The 25,661-nt window shown below is 33.4% G+C and overlaps 1 protein-coding gene across 1 annotated transcript; it reads left to right on the top strand.

The window, feature by feature from the left end:
* Positions 1-6,230: 6,230 nt before the first annotated feature.
* Positions 6,231-18,533, top strand: LOC101203512 (cullin-4). Its single transcript, XM_004149619.3, has 17 exons — positions 6,231-6,716; positions 7,459-7,574; positions 7,706-8,052; positions 13,339-13,519; positions 13,850-13,972; positions 14,076-14,363; positions 14,938-15,063; positions 15,219-15,320; positions 15,463-15,516; positions 16,399-16,505; positions 16,594-16,654; positions 16,736-16,867; positions 17,010-17,147; positions 17,264-17,344; positions 17,439-17,519; positions 17,802-17,882; positions 18,118-18,533. The coding sequence occupies exons 1-17, from the start codon at positions 6,347-6,349 to the stop codon at positions 18,229-18,231; spliced, it is 2,502 nt and encodes an 833-aa protein (XP_004149667.1). The 5' UTR covers positions 6,231-6,346; the 3' UTR covers positions 18,232-18,533.
* Positions 18,534-25,661: the final 7,128 nt, after the last annotated feature.

The following is a 25,661-nucleotide window of genomic DNA, read 5'->3' as shown; positions in this document are numbered from 1 at the left end:
CACATTGTTTTGAAAATTATAAATTGAGAGAAGTAAATGTGATTTTGCATACTATAGTGGTACATCCAAGAATTTAAATTCCTTCCTTGTATGTTATACTCTTTTTCTAAACTTCCACGATTCACATTTCTTTTCCATATAATTACAAAAAATTTCAACTTATCTCTTTCATCATTTACTTTTCTTACTCTATGGATAAATCAACACATTATGTAGAAGAAAGATTCAACTAACAAACTTATTTAATTCATATTCTTCAGGAAAACTCAAATAAAACATTTAGAACAATAAGGGATAGAGAGAAAAGAAGAAATTGAAAAAACTTGTTCATTGTTTCATTACCTTTTTTTTATAAACATTTACTGAATGTGACCATTAGTAGCAACACGTTGTTTTACGCTTATTGAAATATCACAGCACAGGATCATAAGTTTGTTCATGGCTTCAATATACAATGAATTGATTCTAATGGCTTGAGTACACTTTGGAACAAGTCTCTTTTATGCCACCAATGGACCATTCTCTTTGAAGATCTTCTGCTGTGAGAATTGATAAGCTTTTTGAATATTTGATTGAATTTCATGGTAATACTCCACACAATGCTCAAAACTTTTATTTTCCTAAAGATAACTCTCATTCTTACTTATTTTGTAGAAGGTATCAAGGTATCAAGGAATTTTTAACTGGCTAACAAATTGTTTTTGTAATATTGGTCATTTTTATGATTTAATGAGTGGATTCCTTCAGCTTTATTGTAATGAAATGAAAGTAGTCGATATTTCTTGAGAAATTATTCAATTAGGCCGCCATGATGTAGTTGCTAATTTTTTACTATTGAAAAGATTCTTGAAGTTATATTTTGTAGTTGATAATTATTTAGTAGTTATTAAGTGGCAAACAAAATTTTCAACTTTCATCATACATGACTCCCCTCAAGCAATAAGGTTAGATTTCTTTTTTACTAATGACTCTATTCTAATCAACAATTTTGATTTGTTGAAGTGTTTAGAATTTTTAAACATTTGTTTTCCTTATCAAAGGTTCTAAAAATTTCTAATTGAATTTGTTGACTAGGGCTTGTTGAAGTGATAGTTCCAAGTCTGTGACTCTTCATCGGCCCTGATTTTGGTACCTTGTTTCATGTATATTTTTTGTCTGCATTCAATTTTTGTTGCTTTTGTTAGGTAGTTTAGTGAAATCTAGTAAGGCTTTATTCATTGTAGAGACTGTAGAGAAATAACAAATCTTTGACATTCTTTTCAATAAATCACATGTGCAAACAATCATAGTTTGAACGACTATTTAAAGCTATATTCTAATATATGATGTGCTCCAATTTTAAGCTTGACTTAGAAAAGTATTGTACTTAGATAAAGTTGAAGATTGAGATGGTGGAAATTCTTGTGTGATGCTGTTCGTGTTTCAATTATGGTATGTGGTTCCTATAACAATAAACAATTTTACATTCTTTTGATTGCATTATTATTTTCGGGTTTATTGTAGAAACCATGTTTAGTACTTGATATGTGGTTCCTATATAATAATCAGTTCTGGTATGTGGTTCTTATAATAATCAGCAATCATGTTTAGTACTTGATAAACATCAGTCGCAATAACTTAATACCAACTTCGGTTTATTAAAAAGATAACTAGTTTGTTTTGTATAATATATTTTAATATATATGTCTACACGAGTATGGAATATGCAACCATTCTTTGCAATGTGGTCTTGGCAGCTGCTGAATTATACGATTTCGATGATGAAAGGGTAAATGCAATTGTATTAGAATCTTGTAAATCACTTATACGATTTCGATGATGAAAGGGTAAATGCAATTGTATTAGATTCTTGTAAATCACTTATACGATTTCTCTTAATCTCTTGTTGTTCACAGCAACAAATTTTATGTTGTTTGGATATTAACCAAGTTGGATGCGAGCGAGCCTTCTCTGATACTTTAGCTTAAGCGTGCATTCAAATTCTTGCATTAATGGCTGGAGAAGTTTGTTTTGTTTGAAAAATTCTTTCCGGGGAAGTGGATTCTAACTTCAATTTGGACATATCCTTTTGATCATTTTTGTTGCTAACATGTTTCTAAATTGTTTTGTTTGGGAAATTCTTAGGGGGAAATCGACTTTGCCTTCTATTTGTACATGCTCTTTTGATCTTTTATGTTAATAACATGTTTTAAAATTGGAGCTTCTGTATTTTGTTATGTCACTTGTTTATTGATTAATGGTAATTTGTTGTATCAAGTCTACCCTAATTTATTGGCTTATTTGATGAGGTTATTGATTTTTCTTCCCCTCTATTTTATTTCTTCAAGTTAAACTAATGAATAATGAATCTCATTTCTGAAAGAGCTAGTTTGGAAAATGGGATTGCACTCTACACATGTGTCCTCTCTAAAATTTTTATTTATTTATGAGTGTTCTATGCATGATATCCAATAGGGGTCCACCAAGTGTCGGAGTGATTAAGTATTTTCAAATTCTTTTTGGCATGGACTCTCCTTTGTACCTCATTTTTCCCGGTCATTGGATTGATCGAATCTCATTTTTGTATATTGGGTTGATTGAAGTTTTTTATTAGCTAGTTTATATTATTTTATGTTTTTGAAACATCAAGATGAATTAGGCTCAATTGGATTTAGTAATATACGTAATGTGCAACTTTGTATATTCGTTTTTCTTTCATTTATTTTAAATTAATGATTTTTGTCCACATATACACCTATATCAGATCCTGATGCAAGAGGATACTTTGATTTACTAGTTAAGGTATATTTTCCCTCATCGTCTTTTAGAGTTTTTAAATCGAGAGAAAAAAATAATTAATTTGATCATGGCATTGGAGAAGGTTAAAGTGGTTGGTGTTTTGTGTTCTTTACGGCAAGAGTTACGGTCCATTTTGCTGGCCAGATGAAGAGATTTTTTACTAAACTAGGAGTCCGTTTCAAGGCTATTGAATCGGACACTGAGAGTATGTAAACCATACTAGTTATGATGGTATTTATGCTAGTTTTGATTAAGGGTTGTAATTCTATACCTGTAAATTGTTCAAACTTTATTGAAAATGTACGAATATTACAAAGTGTATTATAGTGTATATATATTAAAGTGTTGATCATTTGTTTCTATATGGGTGTTATGTATTATAACATTATTGTTGTTCAAATGGTTCGTGTATGGCGGAGCGACGAGGAGAACAGGAAAAAACTATAGTAATGGAAGAAATTTGCAACAGAAAATAAATGTCATAATATATGAATTCGTTACAGTTCATAATTGTCGTCAATATTAAAACAATGACATTTTCAAATTTGATAACTATTTTTGTTTCTTGTTTCTTGAAAAAAAAGAAATAGAAACAGAACATATAACTGTTTCTTATTTCCTTTATTTTTTATTTTATTCATGTTATTTTATTCACGTCTATTTCAATTAAACATTACACCACTCATTTTTATCAAACCTATATAGGATGGTCTAATAATCTTATGAAGATCAAGATGAAGATTGAGATCTGAAGGACATAGTCGGCAAAGTGAAAGACGAAAATCCACGATGAAGAGGAGAACTGAAATCCACAGCGAAGAGGAAGACAAAGACCTACGACGAAAACCCACAAATTCAGCGAAAACCTAGATACGTGTGAAGAGGAAGAGAAAACCTAGATCCGGTGAAGAGAAAGACGTCGTGTAGAGGAAGACGATGGTTATTTGGGGAAGATGATGAAGATAAGAGGAAAAAAAAAGGAAATCACGTGGAGAGAAGTTATTTGAGGAAGAAGATGAAAATAAGAGGAAGAAAAATGAAATCGCAATGGGAAACGGAAAAAGAAAAAAGGAAATAGAAAAATAATTGAGAAAAAGAAAAAAGAAACCAATAAAAATAATTGAGAAAAAGAAAAAGAAAACCGATAAAGAAAATTGAGAAAAAATGAACCGAGTAGAAATAATTGAGACGAATAAACTATTTTTTTTCCTAATAATTCCTCCTATACTGAAAAATGTTTCTACTCTTTTTTCAAAATGAAAAACGAAAAACATTACTAAATATCTCTGTTTTTTAAAATATGAAAATAGAAACATTAAACAGAGAACAAGAACATACACCGAATTGCGGAATTGGTGTGGGATATTTAGATATTGAATATGAGTGTGGCGTGGGTTGTTGTTATGAAGGTTGAAAGAAGAGGGCTAGGGGAGAAGGGGGTGTACGTGGGGATGAAAAGGATTGGGATACTTAGGTGAATTAATTAGGGGTTTTGAAAAGTAATTTTAGGTAAAACTAAAATGGCACATAAATTAAGGAAATCTTTGAGATTCCTTCCTTAAAATTTGGTATTCATTGTAGGAAGGTAATTCACCTATAATATTTGTGTAATTAAGAAGTAAACTTAGATATTGTTGTAAATAATAGAAAAAAATTCAATACAAATGTAATATAGTGTCATTATTAAGGCCGTATGGGCTGTGAGCCCAACCCAATTTGCCTCGTAAACTGTCTAAGCATTTGGGCCAACAATATGGCCCAATAGTGCCTTACTTTGCCCAATTAAACCACCCTTGTTTACTATTCTTTTCAAATTATCTCAAGTAAACAAAATTTAAAGTTAAATATTAATATAAAGCTCATGCTTCATGAAACATAAATCTACTTGGATCATTATAATATTTTACATGAATTTGGTGCTAATTTATCATTGACTTTCTATGCTACAATCTAAAATTGGAAACAAGGAAAATCTAAGGACTTATTTCTTAAAATTAACATAAAAATAGTATATAAAATAATTCTTTGAGTTCAAATAAAGTGGATTTACATTGGTCTAAAGTATTTGTGTTTATGTAGCTTGAGCTTGGCCATTCAATACCTATTTTTCTAGTTTTGAAGCTTAGCTAAATTGAAAAGATTATTAACAAATGTGTTGATACACGAGCTTAATTTTAGAAATTGAAAAAGAAAAAAAAAACACAAAATCAGTATTATCACTACTTTTGTTTCTATCTGTTTCACTCTTAATTGACAATTCAAAATATACCATTTGCACTTTGCCCATTAGAAAATTTTCAATATTGATTAATATAATTTTAAAATATTTACTATTATAATATTTTTTTAACAAAATTTAACCTTCAACTTAAAAGATTTGTTCTTACATAAGTAGATACAAGTTTTTTTTTTTGGTTTATGAATTAACGGCAGAAAGCCTATAAAATTGTTTTGAAACAAACTTTCAACTACATCAAACTTTTCAAACCTAAAAGTATAATTAAAATCAATGTTTCAAGTTCAACGATATTTAAGGATGGTGAGAGATTAAAATAAGATCAAAGAAAAAAGGAATATAGAGCTTGCTTTAGTTAAGATGAGGTACGTGAATGAACTTATAACACATCGTAATATTAAAGTATGATTAAGAAAAAGTCTACAAAATTGATAGCTACTCCTTGTCCCAACACAATGAACATTTCTTTTGAGTGACTTACGAACTACAAAAACCTCAAACTTAATTGAATAACGTTTAGTATGCGGGTTTGAACAAAAACAAGGTAAAAAAAAAAAAGAGCAAATAAGAATGTGTTTGCAAATGCTCATGCATGATCTTAAATTTTTATTCATATGTCGATATTTCTATTAATATTTTCACGTGTTCATTTTCGACACGAGGGATGAGTTAATTGATGTTTCCATTACATAGTATAAAAACCCATAAAACACAAAAAAAATAAATTAATACAAATAATAGACATGTTAACTTATTTGAAAAGAATAAAATATTTATTATTAATTAAATTTTATTGTTTAAACTTTTTAGAAATGTGCATCGAAACTGACATTTTATCGATATTACTAAAAAAATTAAAAAAAATTAAAAAAAATCTAGTGAAACCAACATTTTATCAATATTACTATAAAATTAAGACATCGATATTTTTGTCGATATTAATATTTTAAACCTATGTTGCATGAGATGTTTGAAATGGGACGGCTATTAGATGCATGACAATAATCGTTACCTTTTTATCCATGTATATGACATTAACAAAAGACTATGATCGATAAAATTGGATTTGTACATTTACAGTCATTTTCTAAAATGAAAACTAATAAAAAAAAGAAAAGGAAAAAGAGAGAAAAAAAAGAAAAAAGATAGGAAGGAATTAGAAGGGGAATTAAGAAAAGAGTGTTATTGGTTGTGTGTGTGTGTGGGTTTGGGGCAGAAGGGTCGGGTGTGGGTGTGGGTGTGGGTGTGGGCGAAATCAATCAATCTTCATCAATTTTGTGCTCAAAATTTGTTCTTTCACTGGACAATGCCCTCCTTCTCTTGATCACTTTCATGTCTCTCCCCACCAAACGCTCTGCTACCGCCACCGCCAACGCCAACGCCAACACCAACACCAACACCGCCGCCACCTCCTTTCTCTCTTCTTCTTCTTCTTCACCCACTTCCACCCCCCCTTCCTCTATCTCTTCCCCTCCTATGAAGAAAACCAAATCCCAACCACTTGACCCCAACAAAAACGGACTCCACCACCACGATGACCCCGATTTCGACCCTTCTTCTATGCCCCTTGATGACGAAGATCTCAAACCACCCCATCACTCCCCTCTCATTGGCGCTAGCCGCTCCGTAGCTACCAATTTGTCCCGTAAGAAAGCCACTCCCCCTCAGCCTGCTAAGAAACTCGTTATCAAGCTTCTCAAAGGTTTCTTCTTTCCATTTCTACCTTCCTTTTCAAGGGTTTCTATTTTTTTTTTTTTTTTTTAAATTTTCTCGTTAGGTTTTGTTTTGTTGATTCTATTGTTCTTTCTGACTGCTTTGTTTAATTTGGGGGTTTTCGTGTTGATTGTTGTTTTCGTGTTCTTGTTTTGAATTAAGCTTTAACTGAACATGGGCACTCGGGATTATTTCGATTTCTTATGTTTTCTGCACCACTTTTACCGGATTACTTGGAATTGAGCTCTACTTAGACATTTTTTCTGCTGATTGCTCGGTTCTACACTGGCATTTATATTTTCACGTGGGTTAAAACTCCTGACTAATGATTTAACAAGTTTCTGATACGACTGTCATTACAGTAGCTCTGCCCGGATCAGGAAATGTCATTTACTGTAATGGGAGATTAAGAGGAGTACTCTGCATTTAGAATTGGGAAAGTTCATTTGTTCATCTACGGATAGAATCTATAGTCAGGAATGTACAATCTTATACCATGGTCTCAATTTAGTTAATGGCGATGGAAGATTTTTAGTCATCTGCCAAAAATTGACTGCGTTAAAGCAAATGTACTTTCAACTTGGTATTATAACAGTGAGGCCACATCTGTACTCTCGTGTAGATATTATCAACAGTTGTGAATATGTGTGTGAATTATGTAGCCTCAGTTCAACTGATATCTCGTGTTGAAAGTGGTTTACAATATCTCATTTTCCGTTTTCTCTATGAAGCAAAACCGACACTCCCTGCTAATTTTGAGGAGGATACATGGGCAAAGTTGAAATCAGCCATATGTGCCATATTCTTGAAGCAACCTAATTCTTGTGATTTGGAGAAGCTTTATCAGGTAAAATTTATTATTCTTGTTTTTTTTCTCTCTCTCCACTTATTTGATAAAAGAAGATAGAGTGTCTGATTCTTTTTCCTTCTGTTTATCCGTATCTGAGGTCTTTCAACCAATTGATGTATTATATGCAGGCTGTTAACGATCTTTGCTTGCACAAAATGGGTGGTAACCTTTATCGGCGAATCGAAAAGGAGTGTGAAGTACACATATCTGCAGCATTGCAGTCTTTGGTTGGGCAAAGCCCAGATTTGGTGGTTTTCTTGGCATATGTTGAGAAATGCTGGCAAGATTTTTGTGATCAGATGTTGATGATTCGTGGCATTGCCCTGTATCTTGACAGGACTTATGTCAAACAAACACCAAGTGTGTGCTCATTATGGGACATGGGGTTGCAACTTTTCAGAAAGCATTTATCTTTATCTTCAGAGGTTGAGCACAAAACTGTTACTGGGCTATTAAGAATGATCGAGAAAGAAAGGTAAATTTCTATTCTGACGATGCAATAGTTTTATTAAGTATAGTTGAGATTGCATTTGCACTTTGCATTGCATTTTATTTATTTATTTTTTCGGAACTAATTTAGGATTGTGATTTGTAATGAATTTTTTTGGGGACAAAAATCACACCATTTCATTAATTGATAAAATAGATGTACTAATGAAAACCTATTGGATATTTACAAAAAACATCTTCAATGTGACATGAGAGTAGATAAGCTGTAGCTACAAAATGGTGAATCAATTGACAACATGTAAGAGCTATAAAAGTATCCAAAGAAATAGAAGATTCAAGATCTTGGTCAGTGTCTACAAAGATGCGTGAATTCCGATCAATCAAAAGAGACCATAAGAAAGCTTGAATGCAATGGTGCCAAAGAATCTCCTTTGATTGTCCAACTAGAATGATATTTATTAAGAGACCACATTATTGCTGGCTACAGCAATCTTCCAGCCAAACTCCACATTATTAAATACCAGAATGATTTGGCAGAAGAAACACGATAGAAAAAGGTGGCTGCAAGAGAATTCTCATACACTTTTTGAGTTAACAATATTAGCGGTCAAGGTATTTGTTGATGAAGAAGCTTGTTTGCAAGAACTTGTTACCATTCTTTGGTTTATTTAAATGGTTTAAGACTATGATCTATTGACAGAAATGGTTATGACAGATTCTGGTTTAGGTTTATGTGCTTTGGAATGAGGATTGACAAGCAATTATGGGACTCTTTTCTTTTTATACACATTTTAGTCCATTTATATACACATTTGGAGTAAGAAGCTCCTTTCATTAATTTTGTGAAAATGAATCAAAGTGATCCCCTGCTAATTGAGAATTTTAAAAAGGACAAGGACACAGCAAGAAATGCTCTAGAAGGATTATCATTGAAGCATGCGATATGGTTGGGCCAACGATTACCTCCTAACCTCTGTCATTGCCTTGAATGATCTGGTTCCTTTCTAGCCATAGGCCAGCCATGGCCTTAAATGCTTTCAGCCACAAAATTATCCATTTCTGAACAGGATTGCCCCACCTAATAATTGGAGAAGGTTTTCATCTCCGCTTTTGTGCCATACTTTTCTGAATCAATCTTGTTCCCTTTGTTCTTCACATGCCATTGAGTTCCTCTATATATGTCTCTAGTCTTTTTCCTTGTTAGAAAGTGACATATTTAGATGTTCTCGTATTTGGATTACACCATTTCAGCAAACACAGCAATGAAAGGGCAGTTACTCCATACTTTGCTTTGTGTCTTGGTATTTCTAAGCTTCTACAATAGTTTGGACTTTGGTCTTCCTTTGATTTGTGGGTATATTTGAATCAAATATTGAATGCTAACAGAACTATATAGAAAATGCCTTACCGATCAATATCTTTGTGAAATGTTGTTTTCCTCATTGAGTCATTCACCTTTGGGCTCTTCTCCTTACATGAATTTTCAATTTATGGATCAGACACCAGATATGATGTGCTTTTTTAATCTTTGTAAATGGAAGATGAATCCTTGGCACCGTAGATTCCAATAAATGGATATGCCTTGTTGTATTGTAAACTATCATGGTATTAGATGAGTTTTTTTCTAAGTCATGGAGTTGATATTTATTGGTAAGGTCAAGTTTTTGTATATGATTCTTTTTTGTTTGAAACTCAATGGGGCCGTTTGGGGCTGGGGCAAAGATTATCTAGGACTACAATAACCACCTTTTGCTACGGCAAATACTATTAACTAACTATAGTAAACACTATTTCAAAACTCCCAATTTGTTACAATATTTACTATTGGACATTGATCATTTTTTTATTCTTTGCTACTGTTTGCTATTTCCTTATCAAACTAAAATAGTCTACACACCAGACACATACTATTATAACCCAAACTAAAATAATCTACACCAAAAAACAAACTATTCTAATCAAACTATAATAACCTAGAACTATAATAACTCACTCCTTGCCCCAAGCACCCCAATGTGTCTATGGGATATACTCTTGGATAGTTGTTTGGGGACTAAACTTTGGTGGAATGATCCAAAATATGTTTGATTGTTGAAAATTTTATATTTCTAACACATTATTCATTACTTATCAGTAATCCTTTAGATGTGGAGCGCTCTTGGATGGTACCTTGAGGGACAAGAGGGAGCCCTAAAAGTGGAGCTTTTCGACATGTTTAGAAAATGAAGTATCAGTTGGGGTCAAAAGATTAAAATCAAATGGGCTAAGGAAGGAGATTGTGACACCACCTTCTTCCATAGAGTGGTTAGTGGAAGAAGGAATAAGAATCGTATACGTCCTTTGATCTTGGAAAATGGGGAGAGTACTAGGAATGATAAGGAGGTTGAGGAGGAGGTTCTATCAACTTTCTCCGAGTTGTTTAACTTGGTGGTTTGGGCCAAGAAGTTTGTTGATGGTCTTGAGTGGAGTCCCATTTCTTTTGGGAGGATGAGGAGTTGGTGGTCCCTTTCACTTTGGATGAAATTAAGGAGGGCGGTTTTTGGTTGTGGTTGAAGCAAATCCTCGGGACCAAATGACTTTACTATGGCTTTTTTCCTAGATAATTTGGATTTGGTTAAGGGAGAGTTGCAAGGTGTTTTTAAAGAGATTTTTCAGAGAGGCATCTTGAATCGTACTTTGGTGGGAACTTTTGTGTACCTGATTCCTAAGAAGAAGAATGCGAGTAAGGTGAAGGAGTTCAGACCCATTAGTTCTATCATGAGTGTCTATAAGATTTTGGTTAAGGTCCTTGCAAATGGTCTTAGGAGAGTGCTTTCTTTGACTACTGCAGAGTCGGCGTGCTTTCTTAGGCTGACTTGCAAATTCTTGACTGGGCTTTAATAGCCAATGAAACCATTGAGGACTACAGAGCTAATAAGGAGGGTATTTTCTTCAAACTTGTCTTGAAAAGGCTCATGTCTAGTTGACTGGGACTAAGGTAAAGGAGAAGGAAGGATTTGGATATAAATGGAGAATGTGGATATGCGGTTGTGTTAGAAATGTAAACTACTCTGCCCTAATTAAGGGAGCCCCTCAGGGATCGTCAAACTTCTAGAGGCTTAAGACAAGGGGATCATTTATCCCTCTTCTTGTTCTTAATTGTTGTGGATATCTTAGCCGTCTCATTTTCAGTGGGGTGGAAGGAAATATCAGAGTCTTTTAGGGTTGGTTGTAACGAGTCTCCAATTTGCTGATGATACAATGTTTTGTTTAGGCTGTGAGAACTTCTTGCCCCTTCACCATATGGTGGGGTTTTGTTTTGAGGCCATGCCTGGGCTTAAAATAATAGAAGCAAGTGCCAAATCTTGGGTATCAACTGTGATCAGGATAAATTTGGAAGGTGGACAAGTATGATTGGTTGTAAGGTTGAATACCCTTCCTGTTATTTTGGCCTTCCTCTGGAGGGTAACCCAAGGGCCTTGTCGTTTTGGAGACTCCATTTTTGTGAAGATCCATAAAAGGCTTGCTTTTGGAAGAAAGGTTACTTATCCAAACGGGTAGACTTAACTTGGTCAAATCTATGTTGAGTGGTATTCCAATTTGTAGTCTATCACTGTTTAGAGGTCCTAGCTTAGTCTGCAAAAGCCTTGAAAAGTACATGAGAGACTTTCTTTGGGAAGGGGTGGATGAAGGAAAGGGTTCTCATTTGGTTAGCTGGGAGGTTGTTGGGCACTCTGTGAACTTAGTTGGTCAGAGATTGAAAGTTAAGGCTCAGTAACAAAGCTTTGTCCGTTAAGAGCTTTAGTGTTTTGTCCTTGAATTTGAATCTTTGTAGCATAGGATCATTGTGAGTAAGCATAGCATTCATCTCTTTGATTGGGTGGCGAAAGGGGTTAAAGGCACACACCGGAATCCTAGGAAAGATATTGCGTTTGAGCTTCCCTCCTCCCTTTTGGTTAGATAAATTGTGGGGATGTTAAGGATGTGTATTTTTGGGAAGATCAGTGGGTGGGGGATAGCCCCTTTTGCTCTACGTTTCCTCATCTCTATCATTTGTTTTCCTTTAAAAAATTGTCTGATCTCTGACTTGTTGGTTTGGTCAGGAGTTCTGTGTCCTTTTCTTTTGGTTTCCATCGTCATTCATCCATTTTAGGGAGGGGAGAAAGGATGTTCATGTAAGGATTTTCTTGTAATATTTCTTTAGGTTGCTGCTAGATCCTGTTCCTATTATTGAGTTGGTCTTTGATGTGGTCTGGAGAATTAAGATACCAAAGAAAATCAAGTTCTTTACTTGGTCGTGTGTACACTTTGGATAGGCTTGCTAGGAAGATGGTCCGTTAAGGGGTCCTTTATGCTGTATTCTCTATCGGGAGGCAGAGGAAAACCAGAATCATCTTCTTTGTTGCTGCTTGTATGTGAGGTCTGGATTTGTTTCATACAGGAGTTTGCCGTTCAGATTGTTGGCAAGAGGGATATTCGTGTGACGATCGAGGAGTTCCTCCTCTGTTTGCTTTTCAAAGAGAGATGTTGTTTGTTGTGGCTTGCTGGTGTATGTGCTGAGTTGTGGGACATTTGGGGGGAGAGAAACAATAGGGTGTTTAGAAGTTTGGAGGACCCTTGTGAGATTTGGTCTTTAGTGAGATTTCATGTTTTGGTTTGGGCTTCGGTTTTCGAAGCTTTTTGTAACTATTCATTAGGTAATATTTTGCTTATTTGGAAACCCTTCTTTAGGAGGGTTGCTTTTGTGGGCTTGTATATATATATATCTCTATGCCCTTATATTATTTCATTCTTTCTGAATGAAGTTGTTGATGCTATCAAAAATCAATAACCCTGATACCAGTGAATCTTCTTCTTGGCGATTATAATTATTTGGTTTGGTTCTTGTTTATTGTATTATTATTATTACCATTGTTATTATTATTATTATTATTATCATTATCATTATTATTATTATCATTATCATTATTATTATTATTATTATTATTGTTGTTGTTGTTGTTATTTAATACTGACACAATTATTAATGGCCTGTAATTCAAACCAGACATTACATGTTTGTATGTGTAGATTGGTTTATAATGGAATTTTGTGCTTTGCTCTTTTCCACCGTGTAAGAATTTCATACAACTTTTATATTAAAAAACAAAAGGAATTTCATAAAACTACACAAGCGAATTTTACTGATGGCTGAAATTATGAAATAAAATATAAAGTTTATTTTTAATTTTTATATATTGGTTTATTTGCTAGATTATTTCATATTAAAAGATTCTTATCTATTTATTATGTAAAATATTTGATTAACATGGATCTTTTATTGGTCTTTTAGGCTAGGTGAAGCAATTAATCGGACTCTCCTAAACCACCTCTTGAAGATGTTTACCGCACTAGGAATTTACTCAGAAAGCTTTGAAAAGCCATTCCTTGAATACACTTCTGAGTTTTATGCTGCTGAAGGCATGAAACACATGCAGCAGTCAGATGTTTCAGAATATTTAAAGCATGCAGAGGTGTGGACACTTGTTTGTTTGTTTGTTTTTGTTATTTTTTAAAAAAATTATTTTCTAATGGACAACCGAAGCTTTATTATGAAAAAAATAAAGAACACATGGACGTACAAAATCGAGCTCACACATAAGGGTGACACCTATGAAAAAAAGCCATCCATTCTAACGGAATAAAACCTTGAATATCATAGTTAGTGAAGAAACGGCTTGGTAGATTCCTTGTACAAACGAGGTTGCATACGGTGTCCATTGAATAACAGTATGTTAATCTTCCTTGTTTTGTTAACTAATCATCCATTTATGTTAATTCTAGTTCTTGACCTGTTATTTCAGGGAAGGTTGCAGGCAGAGCAAGATAGATGTTTGCACTATCTTGATTCAAGTACAAGAAAGCCATTGATAGCAACTACAGAAAGACAACTCCTTGAACGTCATATATCTGCAATTCTTGATAAGGTTCCATTATAACTCAGATTTATAATCTATCATAAGTTCTTGTTCTTCCATATTGTTTTCTAGCATAAGTCCAATATTTATTTAGGATTCTTTTTGGCTTTAGGGATTTACATTGCTGATGGATGGCAACCGTATGGGAGATCTTCTGAGAATGTACACGCTTATATCAAGAGTCAATGCCCTTGAATCACTAAGACAAGCCCTTAGCTCATATATACGAAGAACTGGGCAAAATATTGTCATGGATGATGAGAAGGACAAAGATATGGTCTCATCCCTTTTAGAATTCAAGGCTTCTCTGGATACAATATGGGAAGAAAGCTTTTCAAAGAATGAAGCTTTTTGCAATACAATAAAGGATGCATTTGAACATCTTATTAATCTTCGTCAGGTACCATTCTCTTCATATTTATTTTCTTGTTTTCTTTTTAGAGTTTTCCCATTTAATTGTTGCAGGTAATTAAAATAAGAGGTGGACATGCATTCTTAAACTGCAGGTTAATTGAAATAATAACCCTGTAATTTGTAATATTCTATCTGGTGTGCTCTATCACCATTGTTTAAAAATGTATAACTAGTGACGTTGAAAGTGAGACAGGACCACCCTTCATTAAGAGAAAATTAAGAATTAACGTTTCAGCTTGTTGAATGAAGAATAAAGTGGAAGAAGCAACACTATTTGGTCAGCTAAGTGTTATAAGCATGATTAACAGGAGTTTAACTTCTTTTCGCCAGATGTAATGTGGTCAATTTTGGACTTTCTTCTTGTTCATAAACTGTAAAACAATGGGCCTAACATGCATCAATGTTATTTAATTCTGCTGAGCTATATTACTTTTAAGACCTAGATTCAGTTGCCTCATCAACTTTTCATGTCTTAACATGCATTTAATATTTTTTATTTACTAGCTCACTTGTGTTCAGCTATGTGATCTAACAGCATAAAATTTTCTTTCTTTCTGTAGAATCGCCCAGCTGAATTGATTGCTAAGTTTCTGGATGAAAAGCTCCGTGCTGGAAATAAGGGTACTTCTGAAGAAGAATTGGAGGGTACACTAGACAAAGTGTTGGTTCTGTTCAGGTTTATTCAGGTAGTTATCATTGTTAGGAATGTGTCATGGGAGATCTAATTGATCCAGAATTAGTTTTTCTTGAATTTTCATTTCATTTCACCGTAGCTTAAGTTCATTTATGTTTGACATGGAGTAACAAATCTTATTGCCTTGCTTCATTTTGTTTGTTGTAGGGCAAGGATGTGTTTGAAGCCTTTTACAAGAAGGATCTTGCAAAGAGGTTACTTCTAGGAAAGAGTGCTTCCATTGATGCAGAAAAGTCAATGATTTCCAAAGTCAGAGATAAATTTCTCTTATTTTAATTTTCAATAGTGATTCTTGTACATTGCTCACTAATTGTGCCAACAAGTTCTTAACCGGTTCTTTGTCTCACAGATGATTTAATGAAACTAACTAGTTCTGTTAGCTTTATTACAGCTGAAGACAGAGTGTGGTAGTCAGTTTACGAACAAACTTGAAGGAATGTTTAAGGTATAAAATTTTTCCAGCAATAGTGAATTGTGGTTAGTTATGAAGATTTGATTTCATTTGACATCAAATGGCATCCTTGCTCCTAGTTTTTATTTTTAGGCTGCATTTGGGACTTATTGAATCTCTTATAAAAATTGGTTTTGTATGGTGCTTGTTGGAGTTTCAAGGTGTACCATATTGACAGTTTGCTTGTTACCGTATGAATAACACAATGATGAATATTTCACACGTTTCTTCTCTGTTCTCAACTGGATAGTTTTGTTACTATCTTGCTCTTTTTTTCTTTTTTCAATTAAATTTTGATTTTGAATTATTGATTGCTTTTTTTTGTTATTTTTGCAAGTTGGACAAATGAAACTAAATATTTTGTTGTAAGGAAAAATTGCAAAGGGAAAGGGGGGCAACAGGGCAAGTCTTAAACACTCACAAATTGGATTGTATAGAAAGTGGATAAAAACTATACTGTGCCCAGTTGATGAATGTCGTATATCTTCTCCAAATTCAAGATCCTCCACCTCAACAAAATCTCTGTTGTAATTTCTTTTGATTGAAAGGACCCGATGGTGGTCAACATTAATCCAATGACCTTAGCTTTACTTCAAAACTGTGACCGGTTTGAGTTAAACCAGAAATTGGCTGATTTGGGGAGGAGGCACTGTTAGTAGTTGTATAGACTGAAGATGGACCCCTTACTTTCATTGTAGAAACCCACGTAGATCAAATATGTGCCTCTGGTTTTGCTGTCTTTTTCCTTCACGCTGTCTTCAAATTACTATTTTTGTCTTGAGTTGGAATTTAAAAACTTAGACGTGTTGTTGGTGCTGTATTTGAATTATTTCTCAGACCATCTTCTAAAATTTATTTTACGGTGAACTGCATTAGGACATTGAATTGTCTAAAGAGATAAACGAATCGTTCAAGCAATCATCTCAAGCGAGGACAAAGCTCCCCATGGGGATTGAGATGAGTGTTCATGTCTTGACTACTGGGTAAGTGGTACTTAATGTGATTTTTATGATTAACTCACTCATTGCTTCGGCTTTTGACAAGACATATAATGATCTATTGGGTGTCTAGGTACTGGCCAACTTACCCTCCCATGGATGTTAGGCTTCCCCATGAGTTGAATGTCTACCAGGTTGAAAGGAAGATAATAATATGGATCTTAATGTACATGTAACTTGGTGTAGTCCTTTGATTCCCTTGCTTTGTTCTACAGGACATTTTCAAAGAGTTCTATTTGAGTAAGTACAGTGGGAGACGCTTAATGTGGCATAATTCATTAGGCCACTGTGTGCTGAAAGCCGAGTTCCCAAAAGGTAAAAAGGAGTTGGCAGTTTCCCTATTTCAGGTGAGTTAATTCTTTGGGAATTATGCTTGTTTTAAGGGATTCTTTTAGGCATTCTCTTCTATCCTCTTGTCTATCTCTTGGTTGGAAATCATTTTATTTTTTAACACGTGGAGAGATTTTTAATTTGTGCATTGTCATGCAGACCGTGGTCTTAATGCTTTTCAACGATGCTGAGAAACTTAGTCTTCAAGATATTAGAGAATCTACTGGAATTGAGGATAAAGAACTCAGGAGGACTTTACAGTCACTTGCCTGTGGAAAAGTTAGAGTACTACAAAAGGTGGGTGACATCTTCATTTGATGTCTTTTCTTGGTGAAACCATAAAAAATAATTCAATATACTCAAGAATTTTGAACCTGACCTTTATCTCTTTCCCTTCTCAATCTTATATTTAGATACCAAAAGGCAGAGATGTTGAGGACAATGATTCGTTTGTGTTCAATGATGGATTTACTGCTCCACTTTACCGTCTTAAGGTATGCCAATTTCATTTTGCCTATCTGGAATGATCATCTTACTTCAACTTCCTACTGTTGCTGAAATTGCATTGTCTTGTTGTGGACGATCCAGGTAAATGCTATTCAGATGAAGGAAACGGTAGAAGAGAATACCAGCACTACAGAAAGAGTCTTTCAGGACCGTCAATATCAGGTTAGCCCCCATCTTTTTTGTAAACAAAAAAATTAGAACCAAATAGTTAGATAGCCAACAAGATCTTAGCTCAATTGACATTCTTATTTGCTAAGTATCAGGTCCGTGGTTCAAATCTCCCACCCCATTTTTTTCTAAAAAAGAATCCAACAGTTAGATATACTTGTTCAAGGTGGAATGTCAATGAAGAATATGCTTGGAAGGCTTGTTATATCTGACCAAACAGCATAATCAACTAAGGATTACTGATATCCCTAAACTTGTTTTGCATGGCACTTGCAGGTTGATGCTGCTATTGTTCGAATTATGAAAACCCGAAAAGTGCTAAGTCACACTCTTCTGATAACTGAGCTCTTCCAACAGGTACAAAGGATTTTTTCAGTGTCCCATGCATTCTCTTACGTTAAATTGGTACAATATTAATACTATTCTCATCTTTTTGTTGTCCCCAATCAAATTTGTTGTAAATGAAAGTAAAGAGGGCTGTATCTGATTCGGGGTAAAATTTTATATGGAGGAAGCATGAAAGTGACCAATTGTGTAAAATATTTGAATATGTAGATGATGTTGAACCCGATCTTTGTGTTGTGTTGAACAGTTAAAGTTTCCAATAAAGCCAGCTGATTTGAAGAAGCGGATTGAAAGTCTTATCGATAGAGAGTATCTAGAACGTGACAAGAACAACCCTCAGATATACAATTACCTTGCCTAATCCAGTCTTTTCTCGCCACAAACAACACCGAAAATTTCGGCTGTTGGAAGGAGGGCGGGATTGGGATCAGGATCGGGGTCGGGGTCTACCCTTGTCAGATTAATGTACAGAAAGAATTTCAGTTTCAATATTTTTGGTTTGTGTTGGACGTTGATTGTAAAGCATAATTTTGTATCTCTTTCAATGTCTCTTTTGTCTCTGGTAAAGCGTTGTGTACCTGATGAAATCATCTTACTATGAAAGCTCACACCAAAAAAGTTATATTGAAACAAAAAAAAATCCCAATTGTAGTTTTTTCAAAATTCTTTGGATAGTAGAATATTTAGGAGTTTATTAGAAGTGTACGACTTAATTTCAAAATTATCGGAGTCCAAACATATTATATTATCATAAATATATATGTTATAGATCTAAAATTTATATTCCTCTTGAAGTTGTGATTTACACTGTTTATTTAGGACCTTCAAGCTCAAGCAACCTTGAATATGGATTTTAGATGTAACTGTTTCGTTATTTATTTATTATTATTATTTTTTAGTGTTTTTAAAAATTAGTTCTATTTTTTCTTAGAATGATTTGTACTGAATTTTTAGTTCAATTTTCCATTGGTAGAAGGTAGATAAAGAATTTTTTAGTTCAATTTTCTATTGGTAGAAGGTAGATACCGAATTTAGAAAGTTAGAGGTGAAAGTGGTGTATATAAGTTTAATTTTATTTAAAAAAATAAAATGTTTACAAAACGGAGTCTTAATTATTTAATCGTTGATCAATCGTTGTTAAAGGGAAAGTGTAGATTTAAAATTCTGTATCAATTAGAGTTGATTTCCATGAGATTACACGTGCCAGTATGGTGTGGAAGTTAGTATATATAATATCTAATTAGCTAAGGGTTTAATTGAACTAAGCATATAGAAGAAGGGTGTTGGAGTTCCCCTTCTAAGGTATACTTCTCCCTTTAGAAGGTTGTCACCTACTTTGGGGCTACATCTTTGTATAACTCCAACTATGGAGTGATGATTAGGACCTTAGAGGTCGCATTGTGTCAGAACTAAGCTTTTGGCTCTGTTCTTTTCTAATTGGTATAATTTCTTCCATCCAGCTAACTCGCTCAAAATAAGAGGATTTTACCTTTTCTTTTGGGATGTGTGCTTCCTCTCATGATGTCTCCCAATCTACGCCTTGTTTAATTTTTTCGTACTTACAAATTCACAAATTTTAAGACAAAACTTCAAATTTATCTTGGATATAAATCAAATATTTATTTTAGTGATAGATGGCAAATATAACAAATTAGTATATATAAGAGTTTGCAAAAGAACTTGTGGACAAAGTAAAATTTAAATTCAACTACCGAAGTCTATCAACGATAAACTATGTCCAAACTATACTCCATGAGAAATAAAGTTTATCATTAATTGTCAAACTCACGTTTTTAGTAACCCTATTTCAATTGTGCTTTGTAAAGTTATAATCTTGTCTTTATGTTAACATGAATGCTCTTTATGATAATGTGACCATAGTACACTGATAAATTGTAGAAATATAAGCTATTTTGCTATTTAAGTAAAACAATGAAGTCAAAACGTACGAGATAAAAGCTCAAAATGTGTAGCTTTTCAGTGCAAAATTATAATATCAAGAACACCTTACATAAGTCATTACACATAATCTTAACTATGCTTTTCGAGTGTTTTTTCACGCAAGGTGACAAAAAGAAGTAAGGAAGCGAGGATCGCACGAATGAACTCAGCGATAAGAAGCTGCCTAGTGAGTTGTAAGGCGAGATGATAGCGCATCATTATGCAAGATGATTCACTAGAAGACAAGAGTGGTAGTTGGAGCTGATGTAACAAGAAACAACTACTTTCTTCGTTGACATTTTTAGGCAAGAATGAATGTGCAACATAACATAATTAATTTTCCGCCTAAAGTATGCCCTATAAAAGACTCAATCTCCACCATGAACAAATACAGAGGAGACCATCCCTTAAGGAGGCTGGTGAAAGGACGAGTTTTAAGTTTGTCACAATTTGTAGTAATAGTTCTTCCTCCACTTTTTTTTTAGTTAACACTTGAGTGAAAGCTTAGAGAGAGAGAAGCTCACCTTCCATTCCCTCTGACTTGTAAAAGAGTCAAGAAATGCATGATAATGTCTCATGCAACTTGGCTCATTTCTTTACTTTCCATTTTTGTACTTTGTATTGTATGAATATTCTTATCTTTATGCCCGGGAGGCCTACATTATCTATACAATCTATGTTTTATCCTTTATCTCTCTTCCATTTCTTGATTTTTCATCTTGTTGAAATATTTTAAGTAGTTTAAGTGTATGTTATGTACTTGATAAGGAATCTTTAATTATAAGACTCAATCGGTTAACTAGTATTCTTCGCCAACTGCTCGAGAGAGTAAGTAGTAAGGACTTAGTTAAACACACACATACATAAGGGAGTTTGGTAACAAACTTAAATATGACGTTTTGCCTCCAATCATTTGTGTCTTGAAAGGCGAATAACAAGTGTGGTGTTTAGGCGTCGAGAGGTTGCTCGCCTTAAATAAAGAGTCAATGTGATGCTTATAAGTAAGGAAACCTAGCTAGATTCATATCGCTTAATCTATCGTTGTCATTTGTGTTTTGAAAGGAGGACAAATGTGATATTTAAGCATCGAAAGGTTGCTTGCCTTAAACAGAAGGTGGTTAAGTGATCTATATCGCATCAAAACATATCACATAACTTAAATCGCTTAGAATACATAAACTTTCCTTCATTCTTCTTAATGCAAGTTAGTTCACATCCCATCATCATTCCACTCTATTCCTCTCTACAGAATCCTCTATTTAAATAATTAGATTAGCATAATTTTATACTTATATTGCATATAATTTATATTGCCTGGAGTTATAAGTAGACTTTATAACTATATTTGATAGAAATTATGTGTGTTTGACTCCAGCTTACAATACAAGAACTTGGTATATTTTCGACGCATTACGACGTCGGAGAAGATTAAGAAAAACGTAGAAAAAAATGTTTCCAACGTTTTCTTCAACATCGGGAAGGGCGTTGGTAAAATTGTGTCAGGAGACTTATCCCCGACGTACCACGGAACTGCATCGGCAATTCATTTCTCCCGACGTTCCTTCCACTGACGTCGATAATGCATTAAGTTGACAATAAGAGTCTACCAACGTTCTTGTCACGTTAGAAGCAGGTATTTTCCGACGTTGCGTCGTGAAACTTTTTCCCGATGCCATCTTGCATGCGTCGGGGATAAGATCTTTTTTCCGATGCATTATCTGCGTCGTGAATAGTATTTAAAAGTTTTTTTTTTAATTTTACATTATTATTATTATTAATTTTTATTTTATTTTGTTTCAACTGTAGTTTCTATTAGATTCTATTTTGATTTTGATTTAATTTAAATAAAAATTGAACAACCAAAGTAGTAAATAATATATCCAAATTAAAATTGTACTATAATTAGATAAACCTCACAAGAATATAGATTCAAATTTTTTAAAAAAAGTGACATGAAAAAGGAAATTAAAATAAGAAAGTCGCAGACGACATACTAAATAGGTTCACACCTACAAGGACAAAAAAAATTAAATTTAGATATATATAATACTAATAATGCAAAATAAACAACGTTAAAGTTAAAAAAAATACATACGACAAGATCTCCACTCACGGTTCTCCCTGTGTCCGACTCATTTCTTCAATCTTCTTCATCATTTCTTCCATTTGTTTAGACGGCATCTCAGAGAACCTTCTCTGCTCTTCAATCATGCGTCTAGTTTCTTGAATCTCGAGTCTTTGTTGCTCAATGAGGATTCATTAGCTTGTTCAATCGATGTAGAATGCGAACAAGTGGTCGAAGAACTGCTAGTAGAACTTTTGCGGGACTTGGGCCTTGATCCCTAACCAAGAATTTTTTAGTAGCCTAGACGCTTACCCAAAACGATCTTGCAAATATTATTCTTAGAGAGTGACTGAAGTTCCAACATTTGACTCTGCAACAAATAAAATTTTATGTAAGTTATGAATTGGAGAAGTATAAGTACATAATTTAGACAAAATCAAGTTCAAACTAACATGCGCATCCGCAGTCGCCTGCGAAATGAATTCTCCACATCGAGTGTGGGGTTCTTTAAATATTTCCAGTCGGTTGACTGGCAGACCTCGTTCTTCAACGAGGTCATGTTGTCGTCGTAGAAACGACTTCGACCTATTATATGATTGTAAGTTTGCTTCTGCCTAGCAGACTTGTTTATTAAAAGTACATACGTGCGTTAAGAAAATTAAGTGAAATAAGACATACCATTGAAATTTGTAGATCTCACCTGAACTGCACGACTTATGTAGTGATCGTACAGGAAGTGCCAATCTTCCATACGTTTCACCAATATGTTAGGTGGGTTGGCATATGCCTGTTCCAGGTCGCTGTGTTGTTTGAAATGTTTGTGATAGTCACCCATGAACTCCTTAAAAGATGTGAGCATCTGATTCTCAACAAATTTAGTAAGTGCTTTATCGTTGAAATCAAGCACAAAAATGAAGGGATAGAAGCCCTATGGCAGCGGAAGAATTTAAAGAACCGTTACTCAAATTAATTTGGAAATCTTAAAATACCAGTATATTGACAAAATTTTAAAATCAAAATTCTAAATATAATTAAGCATGCTTTTAAATTAAAGGATACATAGAACTTATTTTCGAAGAGAACTTACTTTCGATGACATCTTTGAATCTACAAATCACCGAATTTGGAACAACACTCGTTGGAGACCTTTCCACTCTCTAAGATGAGATTGGTTTGTGGGAACCAATTGGGAAGAGAAAAAGGTTTAGAGAAACTCTTTTCTTCTTGCAGAGAGAAAAAAGTTTTCTTAATCAATTTCATTAAAGAAAACTATTTTCTTCTGCATATTTATAACTTTTTTTCCTTATTGGAATAGGAAAAGGAGTAAGAGAGAATTATGAGATTCTTTTTTATCAAAAAGAGAAAATTATGAGATTCTTTTTATCAAATCTACTAATTAATTAACAATTAATCAATTAGTTAATAATTAATTAAATAATATTTACTTAATATTTCATTCAAATCTTGTTTGAATTAATATCTCTGCAATACCTTATAGATTTACCTAAATAAAATTAAGCTATTAATTAGTTCTCCAATTAATTAATAGCTAAATTAAATAACTTATATTTAACTTAAATTAAATTTGAATTATATTCAAATATAAGTTTCTCTCATAACCAATAATTTTAATATGAATTCAATTCATATTAAATTAATATTTGAACTCATTCAAATATTTGTATCTCTCATAAATTAAATTCAAATATAAGTTTCTCTCGTAACCAATAATTTTAATGTGGTTATTCTTTCCTCCCCTTGTTTAAAGTTTGAATGGGATTGTGTTTGCATAGATGATTTCTTTCACTAGATTATGATATTTTAAAATTTATCTTTGTATCCTATTTTAATTAGATTTATCACTCATCCCATCCTGTGGTTGTTGATGTTGATGAGATATCCAACGATGAATCCTTAGTATAGAATGAGTAGCCTAGTAACATCAATCCTTCGTATAGAATTAGCGGTCTTGTATAATAAATTAAGGACAGAACGGTATGTTTCTTTATTTATTTCATGATAGTTAGTTTTGCAGCTAATGTAACTATGGTTTATCACTAATAATACTTAAAGGTAGATCCCATTGATTGACAACATCTTATTCTTTTTCTTTTTTACATTCTTTTGTGCTTGCTACAGAGTAAAATTTTCTGTGACTGTCTGCTATATTCATGTTGTACTTCTTTAAGCAAGTTGTACTCTCTTGCACTGTGGTGTATGCTTATATTCATGTTGTTTTCGTAGGTAACTGGAGTCGACAACTTCATGAGTTTTGGTTCAAAGAAGTTTATCTGTACCATCAAAATTACTGGCTAGCATGGTTCAAACAACAAATAATATTTTTAGAGATGAAGGCTAACTAGCTGGTTGTTTATGCTTGTGTAGAAAATCATGTTATATGTATTCTGATGATATTTTCACTGGTTCTGACTAAGGGTTGGAATTCCATACTCTTTGTTTTTAATGTACTTGTAAATTATTTTCAAACTTGATTGGAAATGTACGAATATTACAAAGTGTGTTATAACGTGTATATATTAAAGTGTCGACTATTTGTTTCTATATAGGTGTGATGTATTAGAACATTATTGTCATTCGAATGGTCCGTGTAATGGAAGAGCGACAAGAAGAACAAGAAAAAACTATATTATTTGAGGAATTTGCAACAGAAAAAAATGCCATAATATATGAATTTATGACATTCCTTAACTATCATCAATATTAAAACAATGACAAATTTTTTTATATAAAAAAACTATCACGATTGGCCTATCTTTGACAGAAAAAAAATGTCGTCAATAGCGAAACAATGACATTTAGATTTATAAAAAAAACTATCACGATTGACATATATTTGATAGGTAAAAATTGTCATAAAATAAAAGTTCATTAATATGAAAATGATGACAGTTATTTGTTGTCATAAAATAATAATGACAATTATTTTTTGTCATGAAAAAACTTATTACGGCAGCTTTTGAAAACAGTCATGGAAGGACTTTCCACAACATGCGATACTATGATTGTAAATAACTGTCACGGATTTTGTTCGCGACAGAAAAAAACTACGTCGTAGACCATTTTTATTGTAGTGATTAGTGGTGTCTTTGGTTTTTCCTTCAATATTTGACAATGTACCAACCAAGTTGTTGCAAACGTTTTTTTTCAATATGCTTTACGTCTAGTTTGTGAGGTAATAATAATATCGACCAATAAGGAAATTCGAAGAAAATGCTCTGCTAGTCCAATTAAGAGCTCTCTTTCTTTTCCAATTAAGAGCTCTCTTTCTTTTCTTCTCCTATAATGCATAATGTTTACTTAGAAATGGAAATTCCAATTGATCTACTTGTTCTATTACTTTGTGCCCATTCATTACTACTGGAGCAACTCTACACTCTACCTTGTCATCGTGCAACTTACTTCTCTGTCAAACATAGTTCTCAGATTGATAATTACGATGATATCCCATGAAAGATATTTTTTTCCTCTTATTCTGAAGGACGATATATCTCCCATTTATATGAGACATGTTTGATACCCTTTTGTACTCCAGCCCGATAAATCACCATACGCTGGAAAGTCATTTATCATCCACAACAAGGCTGCGTACAATTGAAAGAAATTACTGGTAAGGAAATCATACATACGTACCCCAAAAGTCCATAACTGTTTAAGTTCCTCAATCAAGGGTCTAAGGTAAACATCAATTTCCCTACCATGAGATTTTGGACGAGAATGAGCAATGTCATGAAAAAAGTTGACTCTTTCATGCATTTTCAAGGTAG

This window comes from Cucumis sativus, chromosome 1 (genome assembly GCF_000004075.3).
Source record: "Cucumis sativus cultivar 9930 chromosome 1, Cucumber_9930_V3, whole genome shotgun sequence".
Classification (NCBI taxonomy): domain Eukaryota; kingdom Viridiplantae; phylum Streptophyta; class Magnoliopsida; order Cucurbitales; family Cucurbitaceae; genus Cucumis; species Cucumis sativus.
This window is presented reverse-complemented; position numbering and strand designations above follow the sequence as displayed.